Source organism: Sceloporus undulatus, chromosome 2, assembly GCF_019175285.1.
Source record: "Sceloporus undulatus isolate JIND9_A2432 ecotype Alabama chromosome 2, SceUnd_v1.1, whole genome shotgun sequence".
Lineage (NCBI taxonomy): Eukaryota > Metazoa > Chordata > Lepidosauria > Squamata > Phrynosomatidae > Sceloporus > Sceloporus undulatus.
Genome location: NC_056523.1, coordinates 169,356,032 through 169,371,333, shown reverse-complemented (window position 1 = coordinate 169,371,333; position 15,302 = coordinate 169,356,032). Strand labels below are relative to the sequence as shown.

The following is a 15,302-nucleotide window of genomic DNA, read 5'->3' as shown; positions in this document are numbered from 1 at the left end:
AATGCTGGCATGGAAGAGAGTGGTGTGTGTGTGTGTGTATATACACACACAAACACACACACACACACACTGGGTGAGTTGGAAGGAGTGATTTACATGCGTGAAGTTGAAGGCTTTCATGGCTGGCATCCACAGGTTTTTTGTGGATTTTTTGGGCTATGTAGCCATGTTCTAGTAGTTTGTTTCTGACGTTTTGTCAGCATCTGTGGCTGGCATCTTCAGATTAACACGGAAATCACTCCTCCCAACCTAGGGTCACACAGTATGTATGTGTGTGTATATATACACACGCATATACATACATACACACACACCCCACTCACTTCCATGCCAGCCTTTCTCTGAAGATGCCAGCCACAGTATTTTCAAACAGCATTTTATGCTCAGGATGCTTTGTAACCTGCTCTGCTACTGCTGATGTCTTTGCTAAACCTGGGAGTGGGGGAGAGGGAGAGAAGCCCATCCCAGGGCCAGGCTTTGGAGGTTTCCCCGCCCAGCGAAGGGGCTGAGCCTGGCATCATCATCACATGCTCCAGGGCTGGAGGACTACTCCTCCTCCATTGGAAGGAACTGGGGCTGCTCAACCTAGGCATTCATCAGCATCCAGGAGCCCAAGAAGCCGGGGAGAGGCGGAGGTGAGCTGGGAAGGGAAGGGAACTTTGCATCCCCTAAAAGGCACCAGGGATCCCCTCTCATCCCGGATGCTAAGCAGGGCCAGTCCTGGATAGCCCTCGGATGGGAGACCGCCGAGGAAGCGCCCCCCTCCTCAAGTCCTCTAGGAAGCAACCGGCAAAACCACTTCTGAATCTTCGAAGCTCCAAAACACACTGCAGAAATAATCCACTTTGAGGCCCCTTTAACTGCCCTGGCTCAGTGCTAGGGGGAATCCTGGGAATTGTAGTTCCTTGTGGCACCAGAGCTCTCTCTCTGACAGAGAAGGCTCAATGTCTGACAAAACTACACTTCACAGAATCCCCTAGTCCTGAGCCAGGGCAGTTAAAGCGGTCTCAACCCGGATTATTTCAGCAGTGTGTTTGGGAGCTTCCTTCCCTACGAAGGCCCTATGGAAACTCACGGCTTGAAGCTTTTGGCAGCTTAATGGAGGCCACTCTCCCTGCCTGCTTTGTGTGTTGTGTGTGTGTGTGTGTGTTGTGTGCCTTCTAGTTCTCTCATGGAGTTTTCTTGGCCAGATTGGTTCAGAAGGGGGGTTGCCATTGCCTTCCTCTGAGGAGGCTGAGAGAGTGTGACTTGCCAAAGGTCACCCAGTGGCTCCTATTGGCTGAGCCAGGATTCGAACTCAGGTCTCCAGAGTCATAGTCCAGCACTCAAAGCACTAGGCCAGGCTGGCTCTGCTGCTGTTCCCTGGCTTCTCTGGGGCCAAGAGGGAAAGGACGGAAGGGGAGGCTTCTGGTCCAGCATCAGTGCCATGAAGGTGAGACGTGGCACAAGGGAGGGCACCGGGAGCCTCTTTGGGGCCAAGCCAGGGATGTGGGTCCCCTGTCCCCCTGACCCCTGGCCTCAGTGGCATCACTGACCACACCAGGTGACACCACTGCTCCTCAGACACCTACCTTTTGGTAGAAGGAGGCCCTGGCATTCACCCGCCTCCCTTTAAAATGCATTAAGAGATGATGGGAGTGGGGTGAAGCTTAGTGGAAGGAGGAAGGAGAGGATCCAGAAGTTTTTAAAATTAAAATCCCAAATTTCAAAAATTTTAATTTAAAAAATTAAATTAAAGTTTTATTTTTTTTAAATCCTTTCAATTTAAAAAAAAAAAACATCACATTTTAACCAAATTGTCACTACACATATGTAAATGCATTTAGGTTGTGCGTATAATATTGTAATTTGAAGGTATAATTTTAATTTTGCTAGTTGTTTGAAGTCACAGCTATTAGCAGTACGTACAGCAATATATAGGAATTACGATTTATGAGTAACGTTAGTGCATGAAAGCATTACTAAGGGTTCTATATGGTGTGAAGTGGGAGGAGGAGGTCAATGGAGGGAGTGATCCATGAGTTCCCGCATCAGGTGACACCAACCCTAGGGAGGCCACTGCGCCTTCAAGTCCTTTCTGACCTATCATAGGGTTTTCTTGACAAGGTTTGCTCAAGAAGGGGTTTTCCATGACTTGCTTTTAAGGATGAGAGAGTGTGTTTTGCCTAAAGTCACCCAGGGGGGGTTTGTGTGGGTTTGCCTCACCAAACTACAAACCCCAGGACCCTATAGGACAGAGTCAGGTGGCTAAAATTAAAAACTATAAACTAAGGGTGCCTCCACACTGCAGAATTAAAGCATCTTGACACCACCTTAACTGCCATGGCAGAATCTTGGGATTTGTAGTCTGGGGAGAAATTCAGCATGTCGGAGAGTTCTGGTGCCTCGTTGTTGATGTTGCCTGCCTTCAGAGAGAGGTTTGCCCTGGCCATCTTCTGGGGCTGAGAGAGTGGGATCTGCTCAAGGTCACCCTCAGGATTCGAACCCTAGTCTCCCAAAGTCCTAGAGGGAGCCCCATGCTGACAAGTTTCTTGAGAGGGAGTTTGCCATTGCCTTCCCCTGAGGCTGAGAGCATGTGACTTACCCAGTGGGTTTCATGGCCAAAATCAAACCCTGGACTTCAGAGTCAGAAGGCACAGTGGGGTTTCTTTTCCAATTAACTGCTATTAAGAGGAATCCTAGTAGCAATTGGAGTGTGGTGGGGTCTCCTTCCTTGGAGGTCTTTAAACAGAGGCTGGATGGCTATCTGTCAGGGATGCTTAGATTGTGATTTCCTGCATGGCAGGGGGTTGGACTGGATGGCCTTTGGGGTCTCTTCCAACTCTACAATTCTATGATTCTATGATTGGGAAAGAAACTACACTGTGCCTTCTTTCCACATTTGTTTTCTCTGCATGACCCCATATTAACACCACCAAAGAGAGGACCCAATTTCCTTTTCATCAGTGAATCTTTTTCTTACTCTTCTTCTCTTTCTCTTGCCTCCGTTCCCAGGATTGCCATGGTTTCATGTCTCAATGGCACATCTATTCTCCCCTTAATATTTGCCATTTTAGCTTTTATATGATAAGAGCAAATATTCGTGCCCCTTCCCTACAGTTGTTTTTTTTTCTTCCCAGGGACTGACAGCCAACTGCTCAGGGGCCAGCACTGGTCCAGAGACCACGCATTTGAGTAGCACTATCTTAGACCATGGCTGCTCTTCTGAAGAGCCTACTTGCTGCTTCAGAGAAGGCTGCCCGTATTGCCCAGCTGTGTCGCCAGGAGGAAGCACTCTTCAGCTTGCTCATTGAGGAGAAGCGAGGGGCAGAAAAGAACAAGAAGTTTGTGCAAGACTTCAAGACCTTGGCGGATGTGCTAATCCAAGAGGTCATCAAGCATGATGTGGGAAAGGAGGTACATGCTGGGCAAAGAGCACTTGATCCCTGAAGGAAATGTCACAAGGGGTTATCTAGCAATTCTGAGTCAAGGTTGGGGTGGCTGTTAGTGCAAGAGGAACAGTGACCTCTGCCTCTTGGTGGTGATCGTATAATTCTCTTCCCCTTTTTCACTGACTAAATTGAGTGGATGCACCACTTGTCCAATGATGGGTGGTGAATTCCTTGTTAATTGGGCAGTGAATCTGCTTGGTTTTATTCTGAACTGTGATGATGCTATCCCATGGTGACAACCTCCAAATCCTAAAAGCAGGGGACAGCTCCTTTAAAGTTCAAACTAAAGCCCAGAGCAGAATCCCCACCTCACTGACATGGCTGCCACCAGCCACCACTTATCACAGCATGCTTAGGATGTGGGATTGAGCTGCACCTTGTGATGGAAAACAAGGGGGTTTACCAGCAATGGTTCCAACACCTGTGCACTTAGGACAGGGGTGGGGATGGTGTGGTTCTCCAAATGGTACTGGACTACATCTGCCAGCATCTCTAGCAAGCATTGCCAAGTGGTGATGGGCAATAGAAGATATTGTCACATTCCCCCTCAACAGACTGGGATGTTCCTTCATCCGTAGAGTTGTACAGTGTGTTGCATGTATTCTAGGCTCTTCACACAATTATCTTAATAATCTTCAAAATAAGCCTGTACAATAACATCCAAAATCCACAAAACAGCAATATCTTTATTGGATCATCCAAAATGTATAAAATGCATGATGTATGCCTTCAGTGCTCCACTAGCTTATTCATTAGGCAAAAGTGTTAAAATCATACAGGAGAAAGAAAAATATGATGATGCTAGAGTCACAGACCTATATCTTGACAAGATGATGTTGTATTGTTCTCAAAATAATATGTTCTCTGCTATGTAAGCAGAGGCCATTCCTCCCTTTCTTGGAGACAAAAAGTCTTAAAGTCTAGGAAATAAAAGTTAAACTCCATTAGCAACACAAAAAGGTATGTCCTTTGAGATCTGGGCTGCCTCTTTCCTTTATGAAGTTACCTTATTAGGCAGAGAACATTTAATTTCTCGAGAAGCCTCTACTGTTGCATTTGGAAAACTAACCCTGTGATGTATGCCAGTAATTAACCCACATTTCAGGTGGGCTGGTGGGGATGGGTCAGGGCTAAATCTGAAAGAGATACTGCCTTGCCAGAGATAATGTAATCATTCATGGTTGAAATGAGATTTGAAATGGTTAAGGGGGGTATTCTGGGTCACACCTCCTTTGGTTGGCCTCAAGGAAGTGGCTGTGAATTCCCTCCCCCCCCCCTCCTGTGCACACCCACACACTGGGGTTGGGGAAGAACTGCAAAGCCAAGTAATTTAAGTGAATGGAGGTGGTTACAGAAGTGGTATTTTACAGCAAGACCAGTCATTTGACTAATGCTGTATTAGGGCAAATATGCATATGCACACATCACACACAGGCCTATATTTAGGAGGGAACGGGTGGACCAGCAATCAACCCTCTGTCTGGTTTCTGGGGCTGCTGTCTGGCCACTAACATAAATATCCTTATCCCAAAGGCCTCCCTTGGTTTGAGACTCAGCCATTTTTATTGGTAAAGGGCTCTTTGGCTCATTCATTCCTGTGTCACCAGAGATTCTCTCTGAGAGTTTGCCTCCCCTCCTCTGCTCATCCTAGTGTGTATGTGAAGCTATTGCTTCCCGCAAGCTATTGAAGTACATAAAGGGAGATTATCCCTGAGAGCCTCTCTCGCAGGGCTGAGGACAATTCAGAATCCTTGGTTGTCCTTTTGGACAGCAAAGATACAGGCAGAGACCATGGCCACCTTTGTATCCCACTGGAAATGACGAGCTTAAAAAGCTTTTTGCAGGCAGTGTTGGGGTATGTATGAGTGGGGCTGTCTCCACTCTCAGACTCAATCTTGGCCTTTCAGCATTTGCTCACTTCAGAATGCAGGGAGTAGGGTGAGTCAGCTAGAGCTTCCTGGTTGAGGAATTTGGACTCATTAGTATGACAAAGTAACTTTCACTTTCTTCCTGCTCAGTTCAATTTCACTCTTCCTTCCTTCAATTTTTCCATTGTTTCTGCCACCAGTTCCCAGAGCTGCAAGATCATATTCTTGGTGAAGAGTCCAACAAATTTGAAAATGGCCTTGGTGAGTAATGATAGCCTTGAGCACTGAAAGGGAAGGAAAACTATGTCTGTCCTCTCCTGGATCCTTGATCTTCTCTCTCAACATTATCTCGCTGGATCAGTTATTGATTCTCATGTCCTACAACTCAGCCTAAAACTCAAGCTTAATGCTTGAAACTGGTCCCTCTGCTCTATGAAGTTTGCCACTTCTCTCACTTCCAAGCTCTATTTCTTCAGTAAAAAACTCTTCTAAAAAAACTGACATTTCCTGTTCTGTTTGGATTTCTTGTTCCAGTGTATTTGCACTGGTATGTTACAGTTAATATAAAGGTACAAGAAGCTGAAAACATGAATAATAAAACAATGTACCCGTTATGGATATCTATGTTCTTCCCTCCATAACAAATCATGTGGGTTATTGAATGGGATAATGCTGATCTTTAAAAAGTGAGCAATCATATCCCATCAAAACAACATGGAGTAGAGAAATGGCTTAATGTGGTGACAAAGAGATTAGGGTGTAAAGGCCAAGGGGAATGGCGTTTTCACCCTAATCCCTCACTCTTACCACCAAACTTCTGTCGAAGGAGCTGCTCTGAGGAAGGGATCAGATTTTGATCTCAGGTTATGAGCAGGTTCATGATCTTACTTACTCAGGACTTACAATCAGTATGTTGTAATTTGAGAAAATGAATAAAAATGTTTGGGATCAGGCTGTTAATATCACTTGAAGTTGCAGTGCTGAAAATGAGTGCACATATGAAGATCTTTCTACTGCTGTCCATCATAACATATCTGGGCTACTAACCATCACTGGTAGAAGAAGACACTGACTCCAGCTGTGCCTCAACTGACAGTATTGGGTCTAAAACCTCTAGGCTGCAGATCTGTTCCTTATCCAGTCCACTGTTTAAGCCAGGCACCAATGCAGTACATCCACTGCCTTACTCTCTGCAGATGTGCATATGAAGTAGATATGTTAATTAGCATACTGAGGAGAACATACTCAAAAACTCCAGATGAACCCATTCAGTGGCTTTGTGTAGCTCTTAAATAGTATCCCTCAAGAGCCAGGTCTGAAATATTTCTCCCAGAAATGCCTGAGAACAATTTTTCATATGGTGTATGTTATAAAAAAAACCACAAAGGCAATCATTGAATCCTTTTCCACAGAGGTAGACTCACCAGACCAAATAGGGTTTTAGTCCAGCCTGCAGGTTACCAGTTGCCTATTTTTACCCTACAATTGAGGACATCATCTGTTTGCCCAGGCTGGAGTCTAAGGAAGAGCTGTCTAGTCTACTGAACTTTATGTGTCTTGTAGGGGAGACTGTGGTGGTCCAGGTTTGTCCCGCCCAAAAGGACACGGCTGCCTTGCTGCAAAAAATTCTGGATCGGAACCTGACAGCTGCCGAGCTGTTAGCTGCTGCTGTTCATCAGGAGGTAGTGCTTTCAGACCCAGTCCTGGATGATGTGGCTGTGACAATCTCCACAGAAAACATGGCTGTGTGGATTGACCCCATAGGTAAGTCACCGGGTGAGCAGAGCTGCTATATGAGGCACTAGAAAGTACCAGGAAATGTGGCTTCAGGTTGCAACATGGATGGGGAACATCTGACCTGGCATGGCAGTGGTGAGCTACCATGGGAGAGAGTTCAGTAACATCTAGAAAGCTACATGTTCCTCACTCCTGTCCCAGAGAATGCATTCTGAACTTGAGAACTCAGATTATATAAGAGAGGGGCTGTTTTTACATTAAATTAGATCATTGGTCTATAAAGTCCAGTATTGTCTGCTTTCATGGTAGCACTTCTATATCACAGTCAGATGTTTTCTCCCAACCTTGCTGCCTTAGTTTCCTATAGGTTTCTTCATGCATTGTATTTGTTTGCATGTTGCATTAGATAGGAATAGAGTATGACCCCCATATCCATGCATTCAGTATCTACAGTTTCAGTCATCCATGTCTGAAAAAAAATATGTTCTCTCTATGCATTTCTAGATCCCCTAGTGTGATTCTATGGTATGTGAGCCAGATGTCATTTGTCTAATTTAAAATAATAGGGCTCCCTATTATTTGTGGTTTCAGGTATCTATGGGGGGGGGGCGGCTTGGAATGTAACCCCTGCAGATATGGGAGTCATACAATATATCTAAAATTTTAAGAATAATATTTAAATTGTGTTTTGAAAAAGTCTCAAACCTACAAATATAGCTGGTGAATGTAGTGAAAAAAATGTTTGGAGAAGCATATCATACAAGTTCACTTGTCAGGGATTTGTGATTACTTGAAACCACATGTCAGTTGTGCATTCACTGGTCAGATGGTCCTTTCATTGGAGAGAATGACCATGGGTCTTCTATATCAGGGATGAGAACCATGTAGCCCTCCCTGTTATTACACTACAAGTTTCATCATTCCTCAGCATTGACTTTCCTGGCTAGGGCTGTTGGGAGGTGCAGTCCATAAACATCTGGTGGGCTGCATTCTTATCCCTACCACTCGTATTCTATATGCAAAGCAAATGCTCTAGCACTTTACTCTAGTTTTGCATGATTAGGAGCCTTGGGTACAAAGCTTTTCCCTTTTATCTTTGACTGAGCCAATAGTGTGGGGTGGAGAATTAATGAAATCAATTCATCAGTGGCCTTCATATCACTTCTTGCTGACTGTGGGAAACTGCCTTGTACCAGATCCATTCACCTGCCTCTCTGCTCTAGTATTGTCTACTCTAACTGAAAGTGGCTTTCAGGCAGAGGTGTTTCCCATCATCCCTTGCCTTTTCTTTAAATTAAAGATGCCTAAGATTTACTCCAGGATTTTTTGTATGTGAGGTGTAAGATCTACTAAGTCAAAGAACTTTAATCTCATGGGTTCTCTCTCTTTAGATTCCACTAATCAGTACATCCGTGGACGAGGCAATGTAGCGCCAGTGGATGGTATCTTCCCATCTGGGCTTCGCTCAGCACTGGTGCTTATTGGAGTGTACAACCGTCATTCAGGAGAACCTGTCCTGGGCATCATCAATGAGCCCTTCTTCCAAGAAGAGCTTCAAACACACAGGTAATGACAGCTGTTGTTGTGTGTGTGATCAAGTCATTTGCAACTTATGGCGACCCTAAGGCAAACCAATCATGGGGTTTTCTTGGCAGGATTTGTTCAGAGCAGGTTTGCCATTGCCTTCCCCTGAGGCTGGGAGAATGTGACTTGCCCAAGGTCACCCAGTGAGTTTCATGGCCAAGATGAGAATCAAACTCGTCTCCAGAGTCATAGTCCAGCACTCAAACCACTATGCCACACATCACAGGATTTCTCTCTTTTTTTCCACAAACACTTTGCAATGCACACAAGAGAGATTAGTTAGTTAGTTAGTTAGTTAGTTACATTTATTTATTTCATTTATATATGAGTGGGACCCAGGATGGCTCACAAGACAGGACAGGCTTTGCACATTCTGATTCAGGGCCAGCTCTGCCACTGGACAGAATGCATCAAGTGCTCAGGCAGGTATCAGTAGCAGCCACCCAGCCATTCCTCTTGAGTCCTCTGATTGTTTTCTGTTGTTGGAGGACAGAACAGTATGTGGGCCTCATGGCAAGCCTTGTGCCCCTGAACTAGCTTGTTGACCTCCAGAGTGATGGAGGACAATATCATGGTTGCTGAAAAATTATTTGTATATGTGGAGGGGGGGGGGGGGGGAGACTAACACTGTGTCCTTTACCTCAGGCAGTGAAATATCTTGGCCTGGCCCAAACCTTAATACTGTCAAATTTTCTATTTATTTATTAATTTATTTATTTTATATGCCACTTTTCTCCTGGATTAGAACCCAAGGAAACTCACAGAAGGAAATTAATTAAAATCTACTAATGCAATTTTTAAAAACAATTAAAATAGTCACAATTAAAACAATATTTTAAAACTTGCAAAAATTAACAAATAAATAAAACACACAATTAAAAAAGGCTCCCTGGCACAATTACATATTAAAATCCTGCTTAGTTTTTGCTTGCCGGCAAAATGCAAGTAGGGAGGGGACCTCCCTAGCCTCCTGTGAATGGGAATTCAAGAGGGTGAGAGTAACCAGTGAGAAGGCTCTCTCTCATGTCCTCACCAAGTGACCTTGTGATGATGCCTGACCAAGAGAAAGTTTGTTTTGAAGAAGTTGTTCCTTTCTCACCTGGGATTCTCTGAATTATCTCCTGTACTAGCACAGGGAGCCCACACAGACCAAATTCAATCTCACCAAGTACATCAGAGCACACATTGGTGTTACATCCAAGAATGATATACTTTGCTACACACAAACAGTCCAGTTCTTAAACAGATAAACTGTTTTAAAAAGCCCATGGACCTGGTCCCTGAACATGATTCTCATTTGCTACTCATTTCTTTATTCTCCTCCCCTCCTCCTGTTACCCAGGCTCCTTTTCCATGTTGATTTTTTGGCTGCATCAAATGATGGGATGGCTCTGCCTCACATGGCTGATAGCAAGAATGGCAGCTCAGTTGCTATCCTATCCATTGATTACAGTTGGCTCTCCCATTCCCCCGGCTTGCCATCCACAGGCTGGAGCATCCTTAGAAGGCCTACCCCATTGTTCTCAATGGCAGCCTGTGCACATGGCTGTGCCAACACAGCCACATACCATTGAGAACAATGGGACTTCAAGTCCCATAGATTTTGCTATCCATGGGGATGGGGGGGTCCAGAACCGAACCCCAGAAGATACGAAGTGCCAACTGTATTAATTTCATGAATTGTGAGTATTTTTCAAAGTTTGGAAAAGAGACTGCTTTGGATTACAATTCCTGGAACCTCGAAGCAAGGGGGTCTGGTAGTCCAAAAAACTTTGCCAAAGCTTTGTTGCATTTCCTCAAAAGTATTCACTGACTGTTTTTTCCCCCTCCTTTGCAGGTGGCAGAGCAAATATCACTGGGGCATCTCCTATGAAGGCACCAACTTGAGCTCTCTCAGCCAGCCCCTGCTACAGCCTTCCCCCCGTGTGGTGCTAAGCAGCAATGAGAAACCAGCACTACAGAAGACTCTGGCTCCTCTCTATGGAGAGCGGCTCTGCTTTGCCTCGGGGGCTGGATACAAGATGCTGTGCGTAGCTCTGGGCCTTGCAGATGCATACGTGCTCTCAGAAGGCAGCACCTTCAAATGGGACTCTTGTGGGCCCCATGCCATTTTGAGAGCCCTTGGCGGCGGCATTGTGGATCTTAGACAGGCCTTGCAGGCATGGCAGGCTGGACAACACAAACAGCTGCCTGAACTGACCTACAACAAACCAGTGGAGGGCTCTGTGGGTGCTGAGCGCTGGGCCAACCAAGGAGGTCTTGTGGCCTACGTCTACCAAGAGCACCTGGAGGCTGTGATGGCCACTCTCGTAGCAGCCATGGACACTTTCTGAAGCTTCTTCTCCAGGTGGGCATGAGTTGGTCAGGGCTCCTCATCTCTGCATGAAGGGGAAGAAACCAAACACTAGGCAAGGAACTTTATGACTCCAAATTCCTTAGATCCCACAGGACCAATTCATTCTATTTATGGATAGAGATGAGATGTCACCATGGGGTAGTGGTTGGCATGAATCAAATGCCTGTGCCATTTGCCTTTTCTGTGCTGTTGGAAACAGTGAAAACATTGCTTCCAATGCAGGCTAGGCAGTGAGATGGAGTTTCAGTTGCCCAACCATCTTTGTTGATATATTAGTCCTCTTGTGTGAATAATACACATTATGAATAACAGAGGAAGGATGCACTGGAACTATTACAGGATTTCCATTAATATTTACTTTAGCCCTCACTGTCTCTAGAATCTTGACAGTATGCTACTATTCCAATTTCATATTATATGAAATTCATTTTACATCGTTTGCTAAAGAAGCAAAGTTTCTGTGGTGCTTTTTCCTTCTATGCTATGACACACAGTAACTGGATTATGTAGCTTTTTTCTTTTAGAGGTTCATAAATGGATAGACCTGCTTTGTGCTAGAAAGAAAGACTAGATGGCTTTTAGGTCCTTTCCACTATGTAGAGAGTGTCTAAACCACAGCTCTATTTAACTGGTTTAAGACCTCCTTTCTAACAGGAAACCCTGGAGATGGTATTTCTTCATTGTTATTATTTGTTTGTTTATATTCTGCCTTTTTCCCAATCCTGGGACTCAAGGCAGCTTGCAAAAATTAAGTCAAATACAGATTAAAGTAAATGCAGGTATATCAATAAACATATAAAAGTTATTTTTTAAAATGTAATTAAGGAGAATTAAGCTAACTACAATGGAATTAAAAATATTTAAAACTTAATGAAGAAGATAAAAATCAACAAATCAGCACACCGTTAGAATCCCATTTAGGTCAACTCCTAAATGTCTGTTGGAATACAACAGTTTTCACTTGCTGGCAGAAGGACAGAAGAAAGGAGTTTTCTCTTAGAGAAGGAGTCCCAAACCTGGGAGCAGTCACCAAGCTGCCCTTTCCATTGTTCCCACTACATGTCCCTGGGAAGGTAGTAGGACTGAGGGAACGGCCTCCATCAAAGATCTTAAGAGTACTGACAAGTTTATATAGGAAGATACTGTCGTCCAAATAGCCTGATCTCCAACCATATAGATAGGTTCTTGGGTGGGGCACTAGGCTAATAGAAAATCCCTGAGGACTCTTTGGAACAAAAGAAATATAAATATACTGTGTGAATGTGTACTGTGATTCTGGACATATGGTTCCAGAAAATTGCAGTCTTACAGTTGATCTTTTGCAATTCTTTATTTCTGGAGTTATATGCAGATTAATTAGAGCAGATTCCTGGAGATCTCTGTATTCTTTTTAAAGCAGCCCTTGTGGTTTCGAAATATATCTTCAAAACAGGCAAGCAGCATCAGGAAAAGCATTCCATTAGGAGGGACAAAGCCATAATCTGTCCAGCTTTTGCCCCCATGGGTCGGTAACTATCATGACTCCAATTTTCTTCTCTTGGAAACTTCTGAGAGCTCCGTGGACTGCCAAAATTGCAAAATAAATGAATAAATAACCACTTCTGGTTTTGCAAAGCAGGGGGTTATATTAATTTCTGCAATCTATTTAAAAGGTCAGCAGAGGCTATTCACCCCTTTTTGGCCACAGATGGGGTTGTCTAGGGACAATGTCATTAAGCATGTCACATTAAGCATCAACCATAACTGCATGGATTATGCCATTAGAATAAAAAATACCAAGGGCCCTTTTACATTACAGAATTATAGTATTGTGGCTCTACTTGAACTGCAATGGTTCCGTCCTATGAAATTTTGGGATTTGCAGTTGGGGAATAATAATAATAAAAATTAATAAAATTTATTTATTTCCTGCCTCATCTGCACTCAGGAAATTGGAGCGGCAATAGAATGGAATTTAGGATTCTCAGGCAGAGAACTCCAGTACTTTCCTAGACTACAAATGTCAGGATCCCACAGGATGCTCCCATGGAAGTTAAAGAGTAATCATAGTGGTACTGTATAATAGTATAGTGTTGAAAGGATCCCAAGTCTAACAAATCAGGGAAAATTATATATACAACATTTTCACGGCAGTGCTCTTCCCCTGAGATTCCTCATCCTGAGGACTGGAGAAGAAGCTCCAGTCTTGAGATTCTAATTTAAAGATGAAGAATTGTAAGAAAAGGGTAAAGAAGCAATCTGGACATTACCCATTCACAATGAGCCCCTGAACAGAAGACTCAGCAGACACCCAAACCATTAAACCACAGTGTTCCCCACTTGAGTAAGATGCATTGTAATTCTGTTCAAATTATTAAAACTCATTTCTAATTTTCCATCTGTATACATAAACGTTGTTGTTGTTGTTGTTGTGAGCCTTCAAATAATTTCTGACTTATACTTGCAACCCTAAGGTCATTATGGGGTTTTCCTGGCAGAATTTGTTTGGAGGGGTTTGCCCTTGCCTTCCTCTAAGGCTGAGAGAGTATGACTTGTCCAAGGTCACCTAAAGGAGAAACTTGAACCCTGGTTTCCTAGAGTCCTAATCCAACACTCAAGCCACTAAACCACAATGCTGGCTCTGACATATACAAGAATGAGCATATGCAATATCACACAAATTTGTGCTCTTTTTTGTTATCTTTTTTGATGTGTAAATGGCCACCTTTCTTGGACCTCTAACAAAAGGGGAGCCACATAGCAGGCTGGTAGGATATGTTTGAAGTTTTGGACTTGTGGGAAGGCTAGAGCTGCTGCTAAACCCTTCCCCACAAATGACCATAAGAATTGGATGCTTCTTCATCTAGGTGTTCTAGTGGTTAGAGCAGAACCAGGGAGAGAGGGAGACCCACATGGACACCCCAACTCAGTTATGGGGTGAAGCTCCACATAGGGCCCTTGGTAATAATAATAATAAATAATAATAATTTATTTATACCCCGCCTCTCCAATTAGATTGAGGCGGCTGACAACATTAAAAGAACACAATAATCCCACAAACCCACCAATCGTAATAAAAACAATAAAATTAAATTATTAAAATAAATTATTAAAAGAAAGCAGGCAGTCGATGGGGGCGACCAAGATGCTAATCTGGGAAGGCCTGCTGGAAGAGATCCATTTTGACTGCTTTTTTAAAGCAGTCTAGATTAGCAATACAGTATTCCAAATCTCTTCCACAGGCCATACCATAACTTGGGAGCGGCAAAAGAGAAGGTCCTCCGGGTAACTGCAGCCAGCCAAGTTTTTGATGGTTGTAGTAAATTTTTCCCAGAGGACTTGAGTGTGCAGGGCAGATTGTATGTTACTCCTAACTGTGTCCTTAGAAACTATTTTTAAAATTTGGGGCTGATTTTGAGGCAATATTTTCTCTTAAAATCCAGCCAAAAGCCGCTCAAATGGCCTACAAATGCAATACAGTACTTTGTTTCCAACAACCCTCCAGAACTTCCCAAACCCACAAAAATCCCTATAAAAGGGAAAAAAAGTTCAAACATTGGCCAAAAGGGCAGGCAGAAGTGAAGCTGTGTTACTTTCAGCACTGAAAGATGCTTTTTCAACATAAAATAAGGAATGGGTAGATTCAAATTTTTGAGATAAGAACAAGAAAGTGCAGTTCAACTTTATGCATTTAATAAAATGTCCATAAATATGAGTTGCCTTGGGGCACAATATGGACTTTTTAAAAGTCATGTTTTTTATTTGTGTTTTTTATAGTAGTATTATAACAATAACATGTACCTAAAATTGGAATTGCATAGAATATTTGCTGGTTTTATTTTGTTTTCAATTAGTATATCTGGAATACAGTTTTAAATATAACATAATATGCTGACTAATAAACAATATATTTGGAAAACTACTGTAAATGCCAGATTCTTTTCTGTTATGGAAATTTATCTACAATAGTTTTTTGTGGTTTTTTTTCGGGCTATATTTAGGAAGAGTTTATTCCTGACGTTTCGCCAGCATCTGTGGCAGGCAAAAAACTATGGATGCCGTCCATGAAAGCCTTCAACTTCACATTACCTACAATAATTTTTTTCTACATTTTCATAACGTTCTCAAAGGAATTTTACAACCATCACCGAACCAAATATAAATGTAATGTTTTAAATAATAGGATAGGAAACTAAAACTACAATAGCCACGTTATCTAAGAAATATGGGGATTTAGCCCCAAAAGTAACATTCCCATGTCTTGGTTTAGTGTACAGTTTGAGGCAACCCTTGGAAATGTTATTTTTTGGACAATAGCACCCAGGATTTTCCAGCATGTATGGTTAC

The 15,302-nt window shown here is 43.2% G+C and overlaps 1 protein-coding gene across 1 annotated transcript; it reads left to right on the top strand.

Moving 5' to 3' along the window:
* Positions 1–560: 560 nt before the first annotated feature.
* On the top strand, positions 561–13,351 carry INPP1 (inositol polyphosphate-1-phosphatase). The gene is made up of 6 exons (XM_042455388.1): positions 561–635; positions 3,120–3,396; positions 5,500–5,560; positions 6,863–7,063; positions 8,428–8,602; positions 10,458–13,351. The coding sequence occupies exons 2-6, from the start codon at positions 3,193–3,195 to the stop codon at positions 10,951–10,953; spliced, it is 1,137 nt and encodes a 378-aa protein (XP_042311322.1). The 5' UTR covers positions 561–635; positions 3,120–3,192; the 3' UTR covers positions 10,954–13,351.
* The last annotated feature ends 1,951 nt before the right edge of the window (positions 13,352–15,302 follow it).

Excerpts from the sequence above, each read along its gene's own strand:
- INPP1 (XM_042455388.1), top strand. The coding sequence starts at position 3,193 with ATGGCTGCTCTTCTGAAGAGCCTACTTGCTGCTTCAGAGAAGGCTGCC. Across the intron at positions 3,397-5,499 it reads AGCATGATGTGGGAAAGGAG|TTCCCAGAGCTGCAAGATCA; the intron begins GTACATGCTGGG and ends TTCTGCCACCAG. Across the intron at positions 5,561-6,862 it reads CAAATTTGAAAATGGCCTTG|GGGAGACTGTGGTGGTCCAG; the intron begins GTGAGTAATGAT and ends TGTGTCTTGTAG.